Source organism: Semicossyphus pulcher, unplaced genomic scaffold (genome assembly GCF_022749685.1).
Source record: "Semicossyphus pulcher isolate SPU_LCO1_2020_fin unplaced genomic scaffold, fSemPul1.0.p SCAF_2, whole genome shotgun sequence".
Classification (NCBI taxonomy): Eukaryota; Metazoa; Chordata; class Actinopteri; order Labriformes; family Labridae; genus Semicossyphus; species Semicossyphus pulcher.
The window spans coordinates 27,942,075-27,957,229 of record NW_027211693.1 but is presented as its reverse complement, the minus strand read 5'-3'; the positions used below and the strand labels follow the sequence as shown (position 1 = coordinate 27,957,229).

At 45.2% G+C, this 15,155-nt stretch overlaps 1 protein-coding gene across 1 annotated transcript in view; it reads right to left on the bottom strand.

Moving 5' to 3' along the window:
- Positions 1-15,155, bottom strand: part of gpc3 (glypican 3) — a 124,475-nt gene that overhangs the window by 13,917 nt on the left and 95,403 nt on the right. The window contains exon 7 of the mRNA XM_069670119.1: positions 1,936-2,140. Coding sequence (XP_069526220.1) covers positions 1,936-2,140 — 205 coding nt within the window. The remainder of the gene's footprint in view (positions 1-1,935; positions 2,141-15,155) is intronic.

The window sequence follows — 15,155 nt, the reverse complement described above, 5'->3', positions numbered from 1 at the left end:
TTGACCAGATAACATTTTCCCATAGTTGAAACTGTTCAGACTCACACAGGCTTTCTTTAAACAATTTGCACATATATAAATCACTGAAGGCAAATTCTTGAATCCTATTTGTGTCTTACCTTGTGCTTTTGTCATGTGTGTGAATTTATAGCTGTATGTTTTTAATACCATATATCAGATTTATACAGATCTCTCTCCTCTCAAATAAAACAGTTTCAGATTCTAAAGATTTGGAAATTAAAGCCGTTTTAAATCTGCGTTTGGATAATTCTGCAGCCTATTTCACAAATAACAGAATTCAGTGACACATCACTAGAGAGGTCAGTGAGTTATCTGTCTGGTGTGTGAGCTGCGACCAGTCCCGCGACTGGCTGCTCGTCTGGCTTTAGATGGGTGGGGGTGTTGTAGGGGGGGTCCCTGTCCTGGAATAGCTCCCCTGGCCTGGAATGCTCTGGGGAATGTGCGGCGTGTGGTTTGATTGGTCGGGAAGGGAAGTCTGTACGTCTGTGTGTGTTTTGTGGGTGAGGAGCATTAGCGATCAGAAGGTTATGGAATCTGTGCAGAGCATGAGCGAGGACAGATCAATCATTAGGTTTGTTTGGGAACGTCCTCTGTGGTCAGCAGGTTGACAGCCGGGCTGGGTGGGGGTCCCAGCGCTGCCTCTGTCCTGTCTGCACCTTGTTGTTGTGGCTTCCGTCACCTTTCCCAGCTTGTGTGCATGTGTCTGTGTGTGCCAGTGCTACTCTGCTGCTCTGTTTCACGCTTTGTGAAACCAGATCTGGCTCGTCCATCTGAGAGCAGCAGACCACAGACAGGCAGCCCATTAGGCCTCATGCTCTGCAGGTTGCCCTTTGAACCCCAGTCCCCTGTTTGACCAAAATGGGCTGAGCAGCCGTGCTAGGTCAGCATTTAGCTGGGTCATCACAGGCTATCAGCGGCTATCTGCGTATCTGCCAATGAGCAGGGACTCTCCAAGGTCTGCAAACTTTACGGGCTCATGTACAAACAGGCTCAAACAGGCATATATGTGTCTGCAGACTCACTCACACACACGTCCTGAGGAGCACACACACTCTGCTTATACACAGAACAGATGAGGGAGAATGTAGGGGAGACTGGGATTGAGATGGATTTAATTTCCCACTGTGTCAAAAGATAGAGCATAAAGACTCTGTGTCTCCAAGCAGAACTGTACAGTCAGGCTAACAGGAGCACGCAAGAGAGGGCATCACACTCTCACGGCCCAGCCTGCTGGAAGTGATGGCCCTGCAGGATTCCTGTGTTAACCCGCGGTTCCTGCTCTCGCTCCTTGCCCGGCGAACCCAAATCTCTGCCACAACATCCCCGACAGGAGGACTACTCCCACTGCCGTGTTTGCTCAGCTGCGCTGGCTTTGTGTCGGTGTATCGAACCCCCTTGTTCCTGCTCCCTGGCTGTTTTCTCCCTCTTCTGCTGTTTGGTTTCTTTTCTTTCGACAGTTTGTAGCTTCATTTGTTCTTTGTTTGGCTTTCAGAGAGCACCTCTGACGTTTCTAAGGGATTGACGGCAGGGAGTTCAAGAGGTCGAGGTGAGGCGACTACCTGAGGAAGTCTCACGTCTCATGCTGCATAGTGTCACGGTGGTGTCAACATGTACAGTAGTCATGTAAACACCTCTCTGCTGTGCCCACTGCCTGTGTTTGGACTGTGATCACTCTGACTCACCGCTGAAGAATCCAAACTTATTCATCCACTTACCAGTTTCAAGTTAATAGCTCCAATTTAGTAAGCAGCAGAAAACAACTTAATGGCTGCACCCAACATTTTTTCTTAGAGCATCTCATAAATGCAATTCGGGGTCATTTTACGTTATTAATGTGGATGCAGCACCTCATTTAAAACCACACAAATGGCAGTTAAAGTTCATTTTGTGCTCCACTTTGAACACGTGTCTGACCTGCAAAGATGCGTAACCGTTTGCGTCTCGGTGGCGGCCCCAGCCCTGAAACTCCAGCACACTCGTCTTCATCGTCACAGTCACCGCTCTCAAATCCCTCTTCCCCTTCATCGCTCCACCCGTCCACTCCACCTCCACCTCCGGCTCCAGCTCCACGCGAGCGGGCTCTCCAGCGCTTCTCAGATACCGTCACCAGCCGCAGCAACTGTGGAACAAACAGGAAGAGGTTAAAGGTATTGAGGTTAAAGCGCACTCCGCCCTCACACTGTTCATGAATCACCCGGCGGCCGGAATGTTCCTGTGCATTAATGGTTTACAAAGCTGTGAAAGTAAATACGGGCTGTCTCTTGATCTGAGCGAGTACTCTATGATTATAACAGAATGAGGGGAATTCCAGACAAAAACTCGGTGAGATGTAAAAACACTGGTGTTTACCGAACTCTAATTATAATCACCAGGCAGGAAAACACTTTTGTTATCATTGCCAGTTGTGTTGTTTTTGTCCAAACGTGATTCAGTCAAAGGGATGTGGCCGTCTCTCCATGTAATTTACTGGTAGAAAGTAACAGTGGCATAAGCAGACCGGTGTGATTGTGTTGCTACTGGCAAACATCATTGTGTTGAGTGGTTGTCTCAGGGCAACAGTACAATAACACAACATAACAAACTCAAGTGGACATGCAGGCCTCGAGATCTAAAATGAGAGAGTGGGATGAAGAAAAAATGTATTGTTTTATTTTCTTCTTTTTTTCTTTTAAGTTAAGCCCTGTTTCAGATAGGAGACCCGACCAAGACTGCAGCATATACAGCTGGAGACAGAACAATACAACAGATAACACTATACTAAATAACAGTGTTGTGACCAAGTCATCTTTGCTCAAGTCCCAAGCAAGTCTCAAGTCATTTGGTCCACGGCTCAAGTCAAGTCAAGTCCTTAGTTAAGTCAAGTCAAGTCGAATCCTTAGTGTAGTCAAGGCGAGTCGAGTCCTTAGTGTAGTCAAGGCGAGTCGAGTCCTTAGTGTAGTCAAGTCAAGTCCTTAGTGAAGTCAAGTCAAGTCAAGTCCTTAGTTAAGTCAAGTCAAGTCAAGTCCTTAGTTAAGTCAAGTCAAGTCGAGTCCTTAGTGTAGTCAAGTCAAGTCAAGTCCTTAGTTAAGTCAAGTCAAGTCGAGTCCTTAGTGTAGTCAAGTCAAGTCCTTAGTTAAGTCAAGTCAAGTCAAGTCCTTAGTTAAGTCAAGTCAAGTCGAGTCCTTAGTGTAGTCAAGTCAAGTCAAGTCCTTAGTTAAGTCAAGTCAAGTCGAGTCCTTAGTGTAGTCAAGTCAAGTCCTTAGTTAAGTCAAGTCAAGTCAAGTCCTTAGTTAAGTCAAGTCAAGTCGAGTCCTTAGTGTAGTCAAGTCAAGTCCTTAGTTAAGTCAAGTCAAGTCAAGTCCTTAGTTAAGTCAAGTCAAGTCAAGTCCTTAGTTAAGTCAAGTCAAGTCGAGTCCTTAGTGTAGTCAAGTCAAGTCCTTAGTGAAGTCAAGTCAAGTCAAGTCCTTAGTTAAGTCAAGTCAAGTCGAGTCCTTAGTGTAGTCAAGTCAAGTCCTTAGTTAAGTCAAGTCAAGTCGAGTCCTTAGTGTAGTCAAGTCAAGTCCTTAGTTAAGTCAAGTCAAGTCAAGTCCTTAGTGAAGTCAAGTCAAGTCAAGTCCTTAGTGAAGTCAAGTCAAGTCGAGTCCTTAGTTAAGTCAAGTCAAGTCAAGTCCTTAGTGTAGTCAAGTCAAGTCGAGTCCTTAGTTAAGTCAAGTCAAGTCAAGTCCTTAGTGTAGTCAAGTCAAGTCGAGTCCTTAGTTAAGTCAAGTCAAGTCAAGTCCTTAGTGAAGTCAAGTCAAGTCGAGTCCTTAGTGTAGTCAAGGTGAGTCGAGTCCTTAGTGTAGTCAAGGCGAGTCGAGTCCTTAGTGTAGTCAAGTCAAGTCCTTAGTTAAGTCAAGTCAAGTCAAGTCCTTAGTGAAGTCAAGTCAAGTCCTTAGTGAAGTCAAGTCAAGACAAGTCCTCAGTTAAGTCATGTCAAGACAAGTCCAAGTCAAGTCAAGTCAAGTCCTCAGATAAGTCAAGTCGAGTCGAGTCCTTAGTTAAGTCAAGTCGAGTCCTTAGTTAGGTCAAGTCAAGTCAAGTCGAGTCCTTAGTTAAGTCAAGTCAAGTCGAGTCCTTAGTTAAGTCAAGTCAAGTCGAGTCCTTAGTTAAGTCAAGTCAAGTCAAGTCCTTAGTTAAGTCAAGTTGAGTCCTTAGTTAAGTCGAGTCAAGTCGAGTCCTTAGTTAGGTCAAGTCGAGTCAAGTCCTTAGTTAAGTCAAGGCAAGTCAAGTCCTTAGTTAGGTCAAGTCGAGTTGAGTCCTTAGCTGAGTCAAGTCCTGAGTCAAGTAACTTTTTTTCCACCCAAGATCCAGCACTCTTACCTGTAGTATCCGGTCTTTATAAAGAGAAAAGACAAGGTGTTAGCAGCTCATCTAATAATGATATTATTGGCCAATTTATATAACCTGTTCTAAAAGTGTGACAATGAATTGTATCTGTATTATCTTGGCACAGACGCAGCCATGATGATGGTCTGCTCTGAGACCGTATTGAGGAGTAACGAGTACGACTGATGAGGCTTCTCTTTGGGGGCGTTGATGTTGCGTGTTGCCATAGCGAGGAGTTTGACTGACAGCCAGTCATCCAATCATGACAATCACATACTGGGGAGCTTTCTGAGTCGTCCAATCATGATTCCCTGTTTGTGTTCCATACATACTTGATAGTTAGACAGAAACTTGACAACATTGAATTTCATCATTTTATATTTAATAGCTAACATTCAAACTTATGAACACACGCAAGTCATCCGAGTCATCATGCCTCAAGTCAAGTCGCAAGTCATTTATTTTTTGTCACGTCAAGTCTCAACTCATCGAAACAGTGACTCGAGTCAACTCAGCAAGTCACCAAGTCTCAAGTCCACATCTCTGCTAAATAAACAAAGATGATTTGCAACAGAATCGTACTCATGTTTGACCTCTGGGCTGTAAAAGCAGTTGTTGTTCAGCTCGGATATGTTCCCATGTGATTTACAGAAGCTCATAATGTGTTGCAACACATACCAGAAGTGTTTATTGAGAACTGCGGTAAACTAATCAACTAAATATTACAGAAATGTCTAAGAGCTGTTAAGCATTAAAGTCTTGTCCTGTTGACCAACAATAAAGGCACCAAATAGAAAACTTTATGCATTTAATCGCTCAAACTGAGGGAAAAAGAGCAGCTTAAAACTTTTCACATTACTTTTTGCTGTGCAGAAATCAAAATCCTGTCTTGTACGGGTGAAAAACGTGAGCAGGCCCGAGACAGCCTACATGGCTGCTCTCTGACCATCTTCCAGCCTCCTCAACATTGCACATGATTGAGAGCCCTGCCAAGGTAACAGATGTGCTAAATTCCAGCCCCCCGCCCTCCCAGCCTCCTTTCATCTCACCGCTCTGCCTCCTTGTTTGTTTTTTATTGATTTCCTTCCTATCTGCATACGTCAGCATGCATTTTTTGTTGTTGTTTTTTGTTGTTCTGGCTGCCTTGTGGGAGAAAATTGAACTCATATGGGCCTTGTCTCAGGTCAGCTGCGCCGTCTGCCTGGGTGCAGACTCTGTGTTTGTGTGTGTGAGGCAGAGAGCGGAGGTATAAAAACCCCGAGCTAATCACAGAATTACGTCAGTCAGAAGATAAACAGCCCTGTTCCCTCCGCCTGCATATACAAACCAGTCAATCTGGGTTTTACAAGTGACATAAACTCTTAAGTTTAGAGAGGGAACACACATCACCTTGTTCGCTGCATGGCTGCCAAACAAACCTCCATTCATCCCTCTACATTGAGGCCATAGACGCAGGATGACCACAACATTTCTGAAAGCCTGGTCACTTGGTCAATGGGAGGACAAACAGTCTCAGACAGGATGGCCGATCCTTAGGGACATTCTGTTTGAGGCCGTCCAGCAAAGCGCCACCTGTTGACAGAGTGGAGCCCTCAGGTGTCTCATTAAAGGAACAAACTCTCCTCACGAGGAATCTGTGTTTAATGTACTGGACTGTTCTGTTAAAGACTGGACCATGTTTGCTTGTATCCTTCAAAGATTTACTCAAATTCCTTCTCATGGTCTGTATCCTGGCAACTCAGTTGGACTTTGGGAGGAAGGAGGCTGGCCAATTAAAAGGCCAGAAACACTTAAAGGGGGGAGAGAAAGATGGTGTTCGGGGTATTTGAGACCAAAACCTAAAAAAAGGTACGAGGCGCAGGGGGATAATCGGTGACAGCAACTGTTGCGGCCCTGCTTAGACCGCAGCCTGTGTGAGCAGTGCCGTGTGTAAGTGACCACCTGCCACAGACTCCCCTCAACACATAAACAGACACGCTGTCCTCTGAATACTGATGTTAGCAGAAACAAGCAGGAGTCTACAGCCAGGCTAACAGCTCTGTAATAATTCATTATTATAAGCCTGTTATCATTACTATGCTTCTCTTGTTAATTTTTTATTATCAGCCTTTCATCATGACTATGCTGTTCTTGCTAATCTTTACACTTTATTATACTTATTACTTTATTATTGGCATCATAACCATAAGTAGTACCTGTTGTTGTTGATGTAGTAAGAATACAGCAGTAGTAGCGCGCACAACTCCAAACTTTGTTTCAAAATATTGTTTCGGGTGCATGGTAGAAAATCAAATCTAGAAACACAAAATCTCTGGTGTAATGTGGGTAACGAACACTTTTCGGATCTATGCCGTCTTCAGCTGAAACACGTTTGTTTACCACATGTGTACCACATTAAACAGAGTCGTTGATGAAGCAAGGACATATGTTGTTGTTGCTCTCTCTGCCTGTCTCTATCCTGCATCTCCTTCTATCCCATTTTTTGGCCCATCCAGTTGAGGCAGATGTTCAACATGAGTCTGGTTCTGCTCGAGGTTTCTGACTGTTAAAGGAAGTTTTTCTGCCAATGTGCTGAATGTTGCTAAGTGCTACTCATGGTGATCCATGTTCTCTCTCTAAACAACAAAGAGTCGGTCAAGACCTGCTCTTTTTGTAAAGTGTCTCGAGATAACTTTAGTTATGTTTTGGTGCTATAGAAATAAAATTTGATTGATTGATTGATTAATTAATAAGACAAAGCAGCGCTTTTAGCTTGAGGTTTAACTCATACTAATGTCCTCACAATAAGAATGGTGCAGGTATAATGTTTACAACTATTAGCATGCTAATATTCAGCAAGTCATTCGGATTCTTCCTCTGTGATCATTTTTATTTGTAGCAATTTTCATGTCAATCCATCTGATCTCTCTCATTCCAGTAAAACACAAAAATGTCAACACAGACCAACAATGTTAGCGCAACCATTACATGGCAATCAGTGAGGTGGTTGTTGAGATGTTTCAGTCTGAATCAAAGTGGTGACAAACACAAGCTATAAATAGCAGCAGATGAGAGAATAATTTTAAAAAATGAGTTTTGGACATCAGAGGAGGAAAACTGCTGCCTAATCAGTGGCCTAAATGAGCCGTAGCAGCCAGCCTCGGCCCTTCTCCACATGGGGGGTAGCAGGACAGTACATCTATCTGAGGCTATGTGGCAGGGCGCTGTGGCTTCTGCCCACTGGCTGACTGCCTGTGCCACGGCTGCGGTATCAGGGAGGGGTGGGATGCATGTTTGTGTCGAAAGTGACGCTGCGCTTTTGGCATGGCTCAGCCGCAGCGTGATCCGGCAAGAGCCTCCAGATTTACCACAAGAGGGAGAAACCTCAAGTCGCTGGAATCTTCTGCAATTAAAAAAAAACCCAAAGCAAAAAGGAAGCAGGGAGGAAACAAATAAAAGAGACATTTTTGCTCAGTATGTTTTCCATTAGGAGCAGAAATCTGGCGCTCACACTCTTGCCTTCTCTCTCTGCTGTGTTGGAGAGTTGCATCGGGAGATGACTCGGGCAGGCAGCTGGACACATGTAACATGTAATCAGGGAAGCTATAGGCATCCCGCAGGCCGCAGGGTTCACCTCCCATCAACACTAAAGCACAAGTCACACCAAGGAAACACCAGCTCAAAGGCTGCACACAAAGCCTAAACATGTGGCTGATTACTCAATGCAAGCCAGCCCAGACAGAGACACAGAAACCACAAGTCTGTCACTGCCTCCCACACATGACATGAACTCCACGCAGGGTCACTGTTCAACACGACAGCTGCAGCTGAGCCCAAAGCCCAGCCACTGTTTGACCTGCACTGATAGAAATCCACCTGCACTCACTGATCATCAGCTGTGCTCGTTTACATGAGCTGGCAGTGAGAAACATATTCCACCATAAATCACAGAAAAAGGAGAAAATCTAAAGATAAGGAAACGAGTATCTCAGTTTAAATGCAGGAAAGGATGAGTGATGTTGGGAGTGAAAAAGGGAGAGGATGAGTAATGAAGATAAAGCGTAGAAAAAAGAGGCTCCTTGTCAGCGAGTGATTGGGATCAGGCCCTGTGTTATGTCCTCCTCTCCCCGCACAGGACATGTCTGGACATGCTGCTCATGACTCGGCCCAGACGGAATCTACAGCTCCGAATGTTTCTATCGATGCCTCAACACATCTTGTCTGCAAATCTGATCTATACAACTAAAGACTTAGTTTCCCAAACAGACCACTGCTTTCCGTACGCTCATAACAAAGGCCATGATTTCACGTCTCCCGCTGATTGTTCCCATAATTGAGCTGTTGGCTTAAAATGCACACAATCAACAAGCGCTGTTTTTAGTAGAACAGAGTGATGAAAACTCTGACCTCCTTTTGGGAATAATATTCACTCTGTATACGGCCTTGATGCTGCTTTACATAATATTGTTTAACAGAAGACGGTTAGATGATGTGAAATGTGAAACTCTTCTCTGATCTTTTCAGCATCTTACAGCTCATAGTGCTGCTGTTATTACTCACAAATGAACAGTTTTAGTTCACTCTTATTAATCTCGTGTTCAGCTGCAGACGGCAACTAAAACTCATGCTACCGGACCAGCACCAAACAGGTAAGCTAGGTTAGCAGCCTGCTGTTGAACAATTTTGCATTTTGCAGCTTAAAGATATAATGTCGAAGATTTTCTAGTAAACAAATGTCTGTTAAGTCACCATCTATCGCTGAATGAGGTAACACAATGGTGATTGAGTCTATGGCCCTCTGATGAAAGCCTTTGCAGTATGTAGTATTATTACAGACTGGGTGTCTATGGTGACATTCGCATAAAAAATCACAAGCAGCGCCCAGTTAGTGACGCATTTTCCATCAGCCAGCAGTGGTTGGTCTGCCAGAGAGGGTAGGCGGAGCTAAGCGACTGCTTTTTCGGTCTCTGCAAGTGTTGCGAGTAAACAGTAATCTACTATGGCTGAACAAACAAAGAAAAGATGGATGACTACAGATACAACTTCAACAATAAGAGAAAAGAAAAAGAAAAAGAAACAAACTCAACGCTCAGATGAAGCAAACAGTCTAAAAAGGAAAGCGACCGTCAGCGAGGAAAATCAAGAGTTACAACCGGAGCCAACCGTGGACGTCTGGTTGTCTGGGACATATGCGCTCACAGTTGGCTTTTATCGCCTTCAGGTGCTGCCAAATAGAACGAAACTGAGAACTTTGAGATTATATCTTTAAACCTTAAGCTTAAAGGATTTTTCTTAGGAGTAGTTTGAGACAAGGAAGACTTGAAGGGACAGAAAATACTGGAGGAACAAAACTCCAAAAGAATGCTAATGCTAATCTGTCTGGATATGAAACATGAAGGGAAATTGTTGCTAACATGCTAGCTATTGCACTGTGGCCACTTTTTTTAGGAGACCAAAATACAGGACATTATAGCTGAAATAGAGGAGACTATAATAATGTGTTTCACAATCAGAAGCTAACAAGTTAGTCAAAATAACTTAATTTGGATTTAAAACCAACAGTGAGCAGGCCTGAAATGTTGGTAGGCTAATTTGTCGTGCTAATAACGTCATTTTGCTCGTCCCAGTTGTCAGCGATTTACTTTTGGTTACTGTTTTATGATCAACCAATAGAAAAACTGGCCAATACTGAGAAAATACCAACCCACACTGTTCTGAAATGAAGCCATCCTGTAATTCTTACAGTGCTGAAGAGGCAGGTAAAGTGAGCAGGGTAAACAGTCACTGTGCCCGTTGTCTCTGATTTATCTCAGCGCTCATGTGAAAACCAAAAACATTCTGTACAGCAGATTGTATATTTTTAAATGAGCGTAGAAGCTGATGCCCGGGTCAGTGTGTTAGACGAATCAAACACATGACTTTTCCGCACAGACTACTTTTTGTGATAAATGAAGGAAATTGACTTTCCGTGCACATAATCCCCTCACGGACTCTGAGCTGCTGAGCTCGTATCAAGTTTGCAGACGTGCTATTAGGAGGAGAGAGGCAGGAGAGAGCCAGGAGAGCGGGATTGAATGGGAGACAACACGGGAGAAAGATAGAAAGAGAGACAGAGGAATGACAGGAGGCACTTTCCACAGAGTGAGTCATGGAAAGCTCTTCAGCACACTGACAGGCTGTGCGGTGTTTTCGGGACGGCAGCCTAGCCTGAAGTCCGCCCGCTACCCGCTGGCCGCTACTTATTACTCAACTTTGACTGAATCTGAAATGAAAAGAGGAGGGGGCCCGCTGGTACAACATTCTTCTCTCTGTTTTTTCTCTCCCCCCCTCCTAACTTCCTCTATCTGTCCGTGGTCAAGTATGTCACGCAACAGGAGCTCAGCCCCAGACAGTTAATGCAGACAAGATTAATTTCCTGATGTTAATTCCAGTTGGAACAGAAAACAGAAGGGAAAAAAGGAGCTCTCCAGTCCTGCGTTAAACTGGGCGTGTGTCCACTCCACCTTTCTGACTAAGCCCACGAGGCTATTTCCAGATTTCTCTAGTGTGGACTGAAGTCTGGAAGAATTTTTAGACTTTCTTGGCAGGGAGCTTGTTCCTCTGGTGGATCTACTTTGACAGCTATTGAAAACTTTCTACATACATTTCAGACAACAGATTAAATAAATTGCCGGTTCATCTTCTGGGAGAAAAAGGCCATGTTTTTTCTGGGCAATGTATGAATACGCAGGGTTAAATCTGCCTTAAACATCTCTGGTTTGACAGCATTTTTTCATCTTTTTTTTTTGAGGCTAACCAAATAAAAATCCTGACTAATGTCTGTGAATATCCCTGATTGTCTCCATGGGGTTTAATAGTTTAAAACGTCTCATTCCTGCACTAGTCGCTGAAAGCTAAATCAGATTACATCCCTCAGACAATCTCTTTTTGTTTGGTGCTCGTCCGCTTTACACGTTATCGCCGTGGTTCCCAGAGTCATGTGTTGCTAAGAAACCCTCCGTTTCCACATCAGCAGACCGTCACTGTGTCCCATGATCACACCTAGCAGGAGCCGGCGGACGCTCGGTTTGTAAGCGGACAATAAAGGGCGGAGAGGCCTTTGCTTGCAGAAGCTTTAGTGTGCGGTGGGGCTTCAACCAGCTGCCTGCTCAGCTGCCGGCTAACTAACCAGCTATAGAAACACTGGGGAAAATGGTGTGAGGGCTTGAAAACAGCAAAGTAAGAGCAAAGACAGAGACGTAAAAAAAAAAGGAGGTAATAAACTACCACATGCCAACAAGGTAAGGGTTTCTAGCAAGATGAAAAGGCATGGAGGGAGGAGAGGGGAGTGCTAACACTTTGACAGGTCCAGAGAGGAGCCTCAACTCTGCTGCGCCCCCCAGAGCTCTGCCGCCCCAAACAAAAGGCAGAGGAGGTCCATGACCCTCGCAGGGAGACCCTCTGATGACCTAGCAGAGACAGGAAACAGGAAGTGTGACCCCTGACCTCATTGGGGGGGATCCTGTTACACAGCAACACGTGACTGGACCCAGTGACAACAAACCCAGGATGTGTGGATCAGATCAGAGACTACAGCAGGAAGACTCAGCTGTTTCTGCCCCCTGACAGCTCAAAGACACACACACACACACACACACACACTCGCAGGTAAAAACAGTGTGTACTGCGGTTCCTTGTTACCGGCTGCCTGGCTTGTGCAGCAGGGTTTTTATAAGCCGGCTGCGTGATAATTATACCCAGTGGGGTGGTGGTGGTGTGGGAGCAAAGGGGCGGAGTGGGTAGAGAGGCGACCCTGGTTAAGGCCTCCGGGCTGATGGTGGGAGGGGTGCGGAGGAGAGGGGACAGGGAGGGAGGGCGAGGTAGAGGTATGGAGGTAAGGAGGAATGGGTGGCAGTGGTAGAAGGGATGGTTGGGCCTCATTAGCAGGCAGACTAATTGGTAGGAAAAGGGCCCTCACATGCTCCGTCTGACCTCCCAGCCAGCAGGGGAGAAAGCCAGGGTGGGAGACGGGTGTGTGTGTGTGTGTGTGTGTGGGAGGGGGGGGTCTGATAGTTGGATTCCTAAAGTTAAGGAAGCATAACTCCTCATAACTCTTCAAATCCGTCTCCACAGTGATGTGATAACGTGTGTGTGTGTGTGTGTGTGTGTGGGGCGCTCTAACAGGGATCTGCATCCACAAATGCCCCGCAGCTCCTCAGAGGTTTACACCAGGTGTCACACTTCATTTAAAGAACCCTCATGGCTTATCCCTGCTCACAAATATAGCAGCCCTTCTTCCTCCTCCGCTTCCAGAGCAGTCGTACTTCACACACACATAAAAACTAGGAAGGCGAGAGGACAAAGGCCCTGAGGGGGTATATTAAATAACGCTTCAAAAACCCTCAGTAAATAACATCAAACAGAAGTCAGCCTCTTTGACTGCAGCGAGCATAATGGCCAGGTTAGCAAGTGTAAGTTTACAAAACAGCAGGCCTCGTCTGACACCCACGGTGTCTATTAGTGTGATTGTAAGCACACCCTGAAGGAAAAGGCCACCGCATCCTGGCCTTGTCATGAAGCAGCTTCACTTCATCTCTACTGTTATTTTAATACACATTTCACTTTATTTATTCGTGCATTTCAAAGACTGCTGTATATATATCTGCTGTATCTGTATTCTTAACTACGTGTGTGCAAGATTAACTGCCACAAGTGTGCCGATAAAAGCTGGCCCGGCTCAAGTGTGTGTGTGAGTTATGTATTAAAGTGTGTATTCTGTACAAGCATGCACAAGGTGTTGAGTACATGCTGCCCAGGCTCTGGTGGCTCGGAGGAAGTGAGACTGCGTGATGGAATTTGTGGCGCTCGGGATCTGGTTTATTTTCCACCCTGGATTCCTGTCCTACCTGCAGGATTTTCCCAGGTTCTGGCTTCAATTAGACTGGGAAGCTGGGAGGAGAGGAGGGGGATCTAGGGGTTTAGGAGACGGGGAGAAGGAGGGTAGGGGGGGCTGGAGGAGGGAAGGGCGACAGAGCTGGAGTATGTCACACACAACTCAGCACAGCTGGGGAGACGGAAAGAAAGGTAACGAACAGGGAGGGAGAGAGAAGTGTAATAAGGTACTTAAGAATACAATGTTTGGCACGCTATGTGAAGATTTTTGTTATCCTTCTATGACAAAGCAACAGTGCAGATGAAATGATTGTGTTTTGCTGAAATGGATTCATAAAACAAAGATGTCTTTCATATCTGTGTTATTCCAAATGTTTCTCGGCTGAGAGTGTCATCTAACCAAGGCGAGGCTGTCAGAGTAATCCCAGGAGGTCTGACCCTTCAAATGGCAAACCCATCCGACAAATGAGTGGGAAACACTCCGTAATCAAAGACCAATCACGTAATTGCTCTATTTTGCCACTAGCTCAACCATCTCCTGTGAGATTAGTTGTTCAGAGGAGAAACCTGATACTCTGGGAAGTTAAACAGATGTTCTGAAAAACAAACTCATCTCCTCAGAACAAGAACACATCACCAAAATAATATGTTCTAATTTAAGAGCGCTGCCTCCAGATAAGTCTCTCCACATGGGAACTCACTTGGCTAGTTTCTACAAAATGAAAGAATTAATGAAGTGCCACAGTTTCTCATTAAGAGCCGAGCGAGCCTTGCCAAACTGTCATCACAGAATATGATCAGCTTGAACATTACAGCCGAGGAAGGAATGTGGAAACGCTCTCATCTTTATCAGCTTTAACACGCTGCATATACAGGTCACAACAGACAGACAGGACCTCACACAGGAATTTGTTACACAGTGTAAGCATGCACAAAAATGTCCGTGGCTCCTCACAGTCCTGCTCTGTTTAAAGATTCCAAGTCCGAAAGCAATAACCGAAGGAGAAAGCCATTTCTCTTCAGCCATTTATAGAGCACAGTTCACTTTAAACTTGGCTACGGCTCAGTCATGACATCAGCTGCTTTAGGCGTGAGAATGCGTTGTTTAATAAGCGGAGGCGACCGGCTCTGAGACTTTTTTTCTTCTTATGTTTAGTTTAGCCTCACAGAGGCACAAATGCAAAGGTCTCCCTGCCAGACTGTCTCTGTATCTGCTGATACTGTGATCAACACCGACAACGTGAGAAATTACACATTTCCGCTGCAGTTACATTTCACAGGGCCATCGTCACGGAGCACTCGGGAGTGGAGGAATGAAACATTGGGGGGATTAAAGTTGGAAGGAAGTAGATTCTTTGGAGGGGTCCCATGTTCCCCTCACTGTTGGAGAGTGTGTAGCCCCTATATTTTATGACATAGTCTTGCATACTGTGGGCTGGGTCTGAATCTTGGTTAGAAAGTGGGTCAGTAGAAGCTGGAAGAACCAGTGACTTTGTTCACAGTTTGAGCCAAAAGGAGAATAATGTTCATTCAAATGGTAAAGCTGCGTAGGATAAAAGAGCCTCAGAGGGCTTGTAAAGAGCACAATGTGAGTGACCTGCGTCTGAATGTGCAGCTGAATGCATATAAAGGACAATAAAGAACACAGTCTTCAGCCTGTAGCTCTCAACATACTGTACAGGCAGCACCAAGCGATACCACAGCGTGGCACTCTCCTGGTTGACTTCCAGGAACATTACACATGCTGTCTCCTCTTTGGCCCGTCCTCATTCACTCCACATATAAACGGGGCAGATGAAAGTAGTTATCAGTGAGTCCTGGCCTGCTCTCTAATATCAGATGGTTAATAAGTCCATTTGCTTTCAGCCGCACAATCCAGAGCTGGTGGTCTTTCAACTGGCGGGGAGGCGGAGGCCTTGTAAAACTGCTTTTAACTAAAT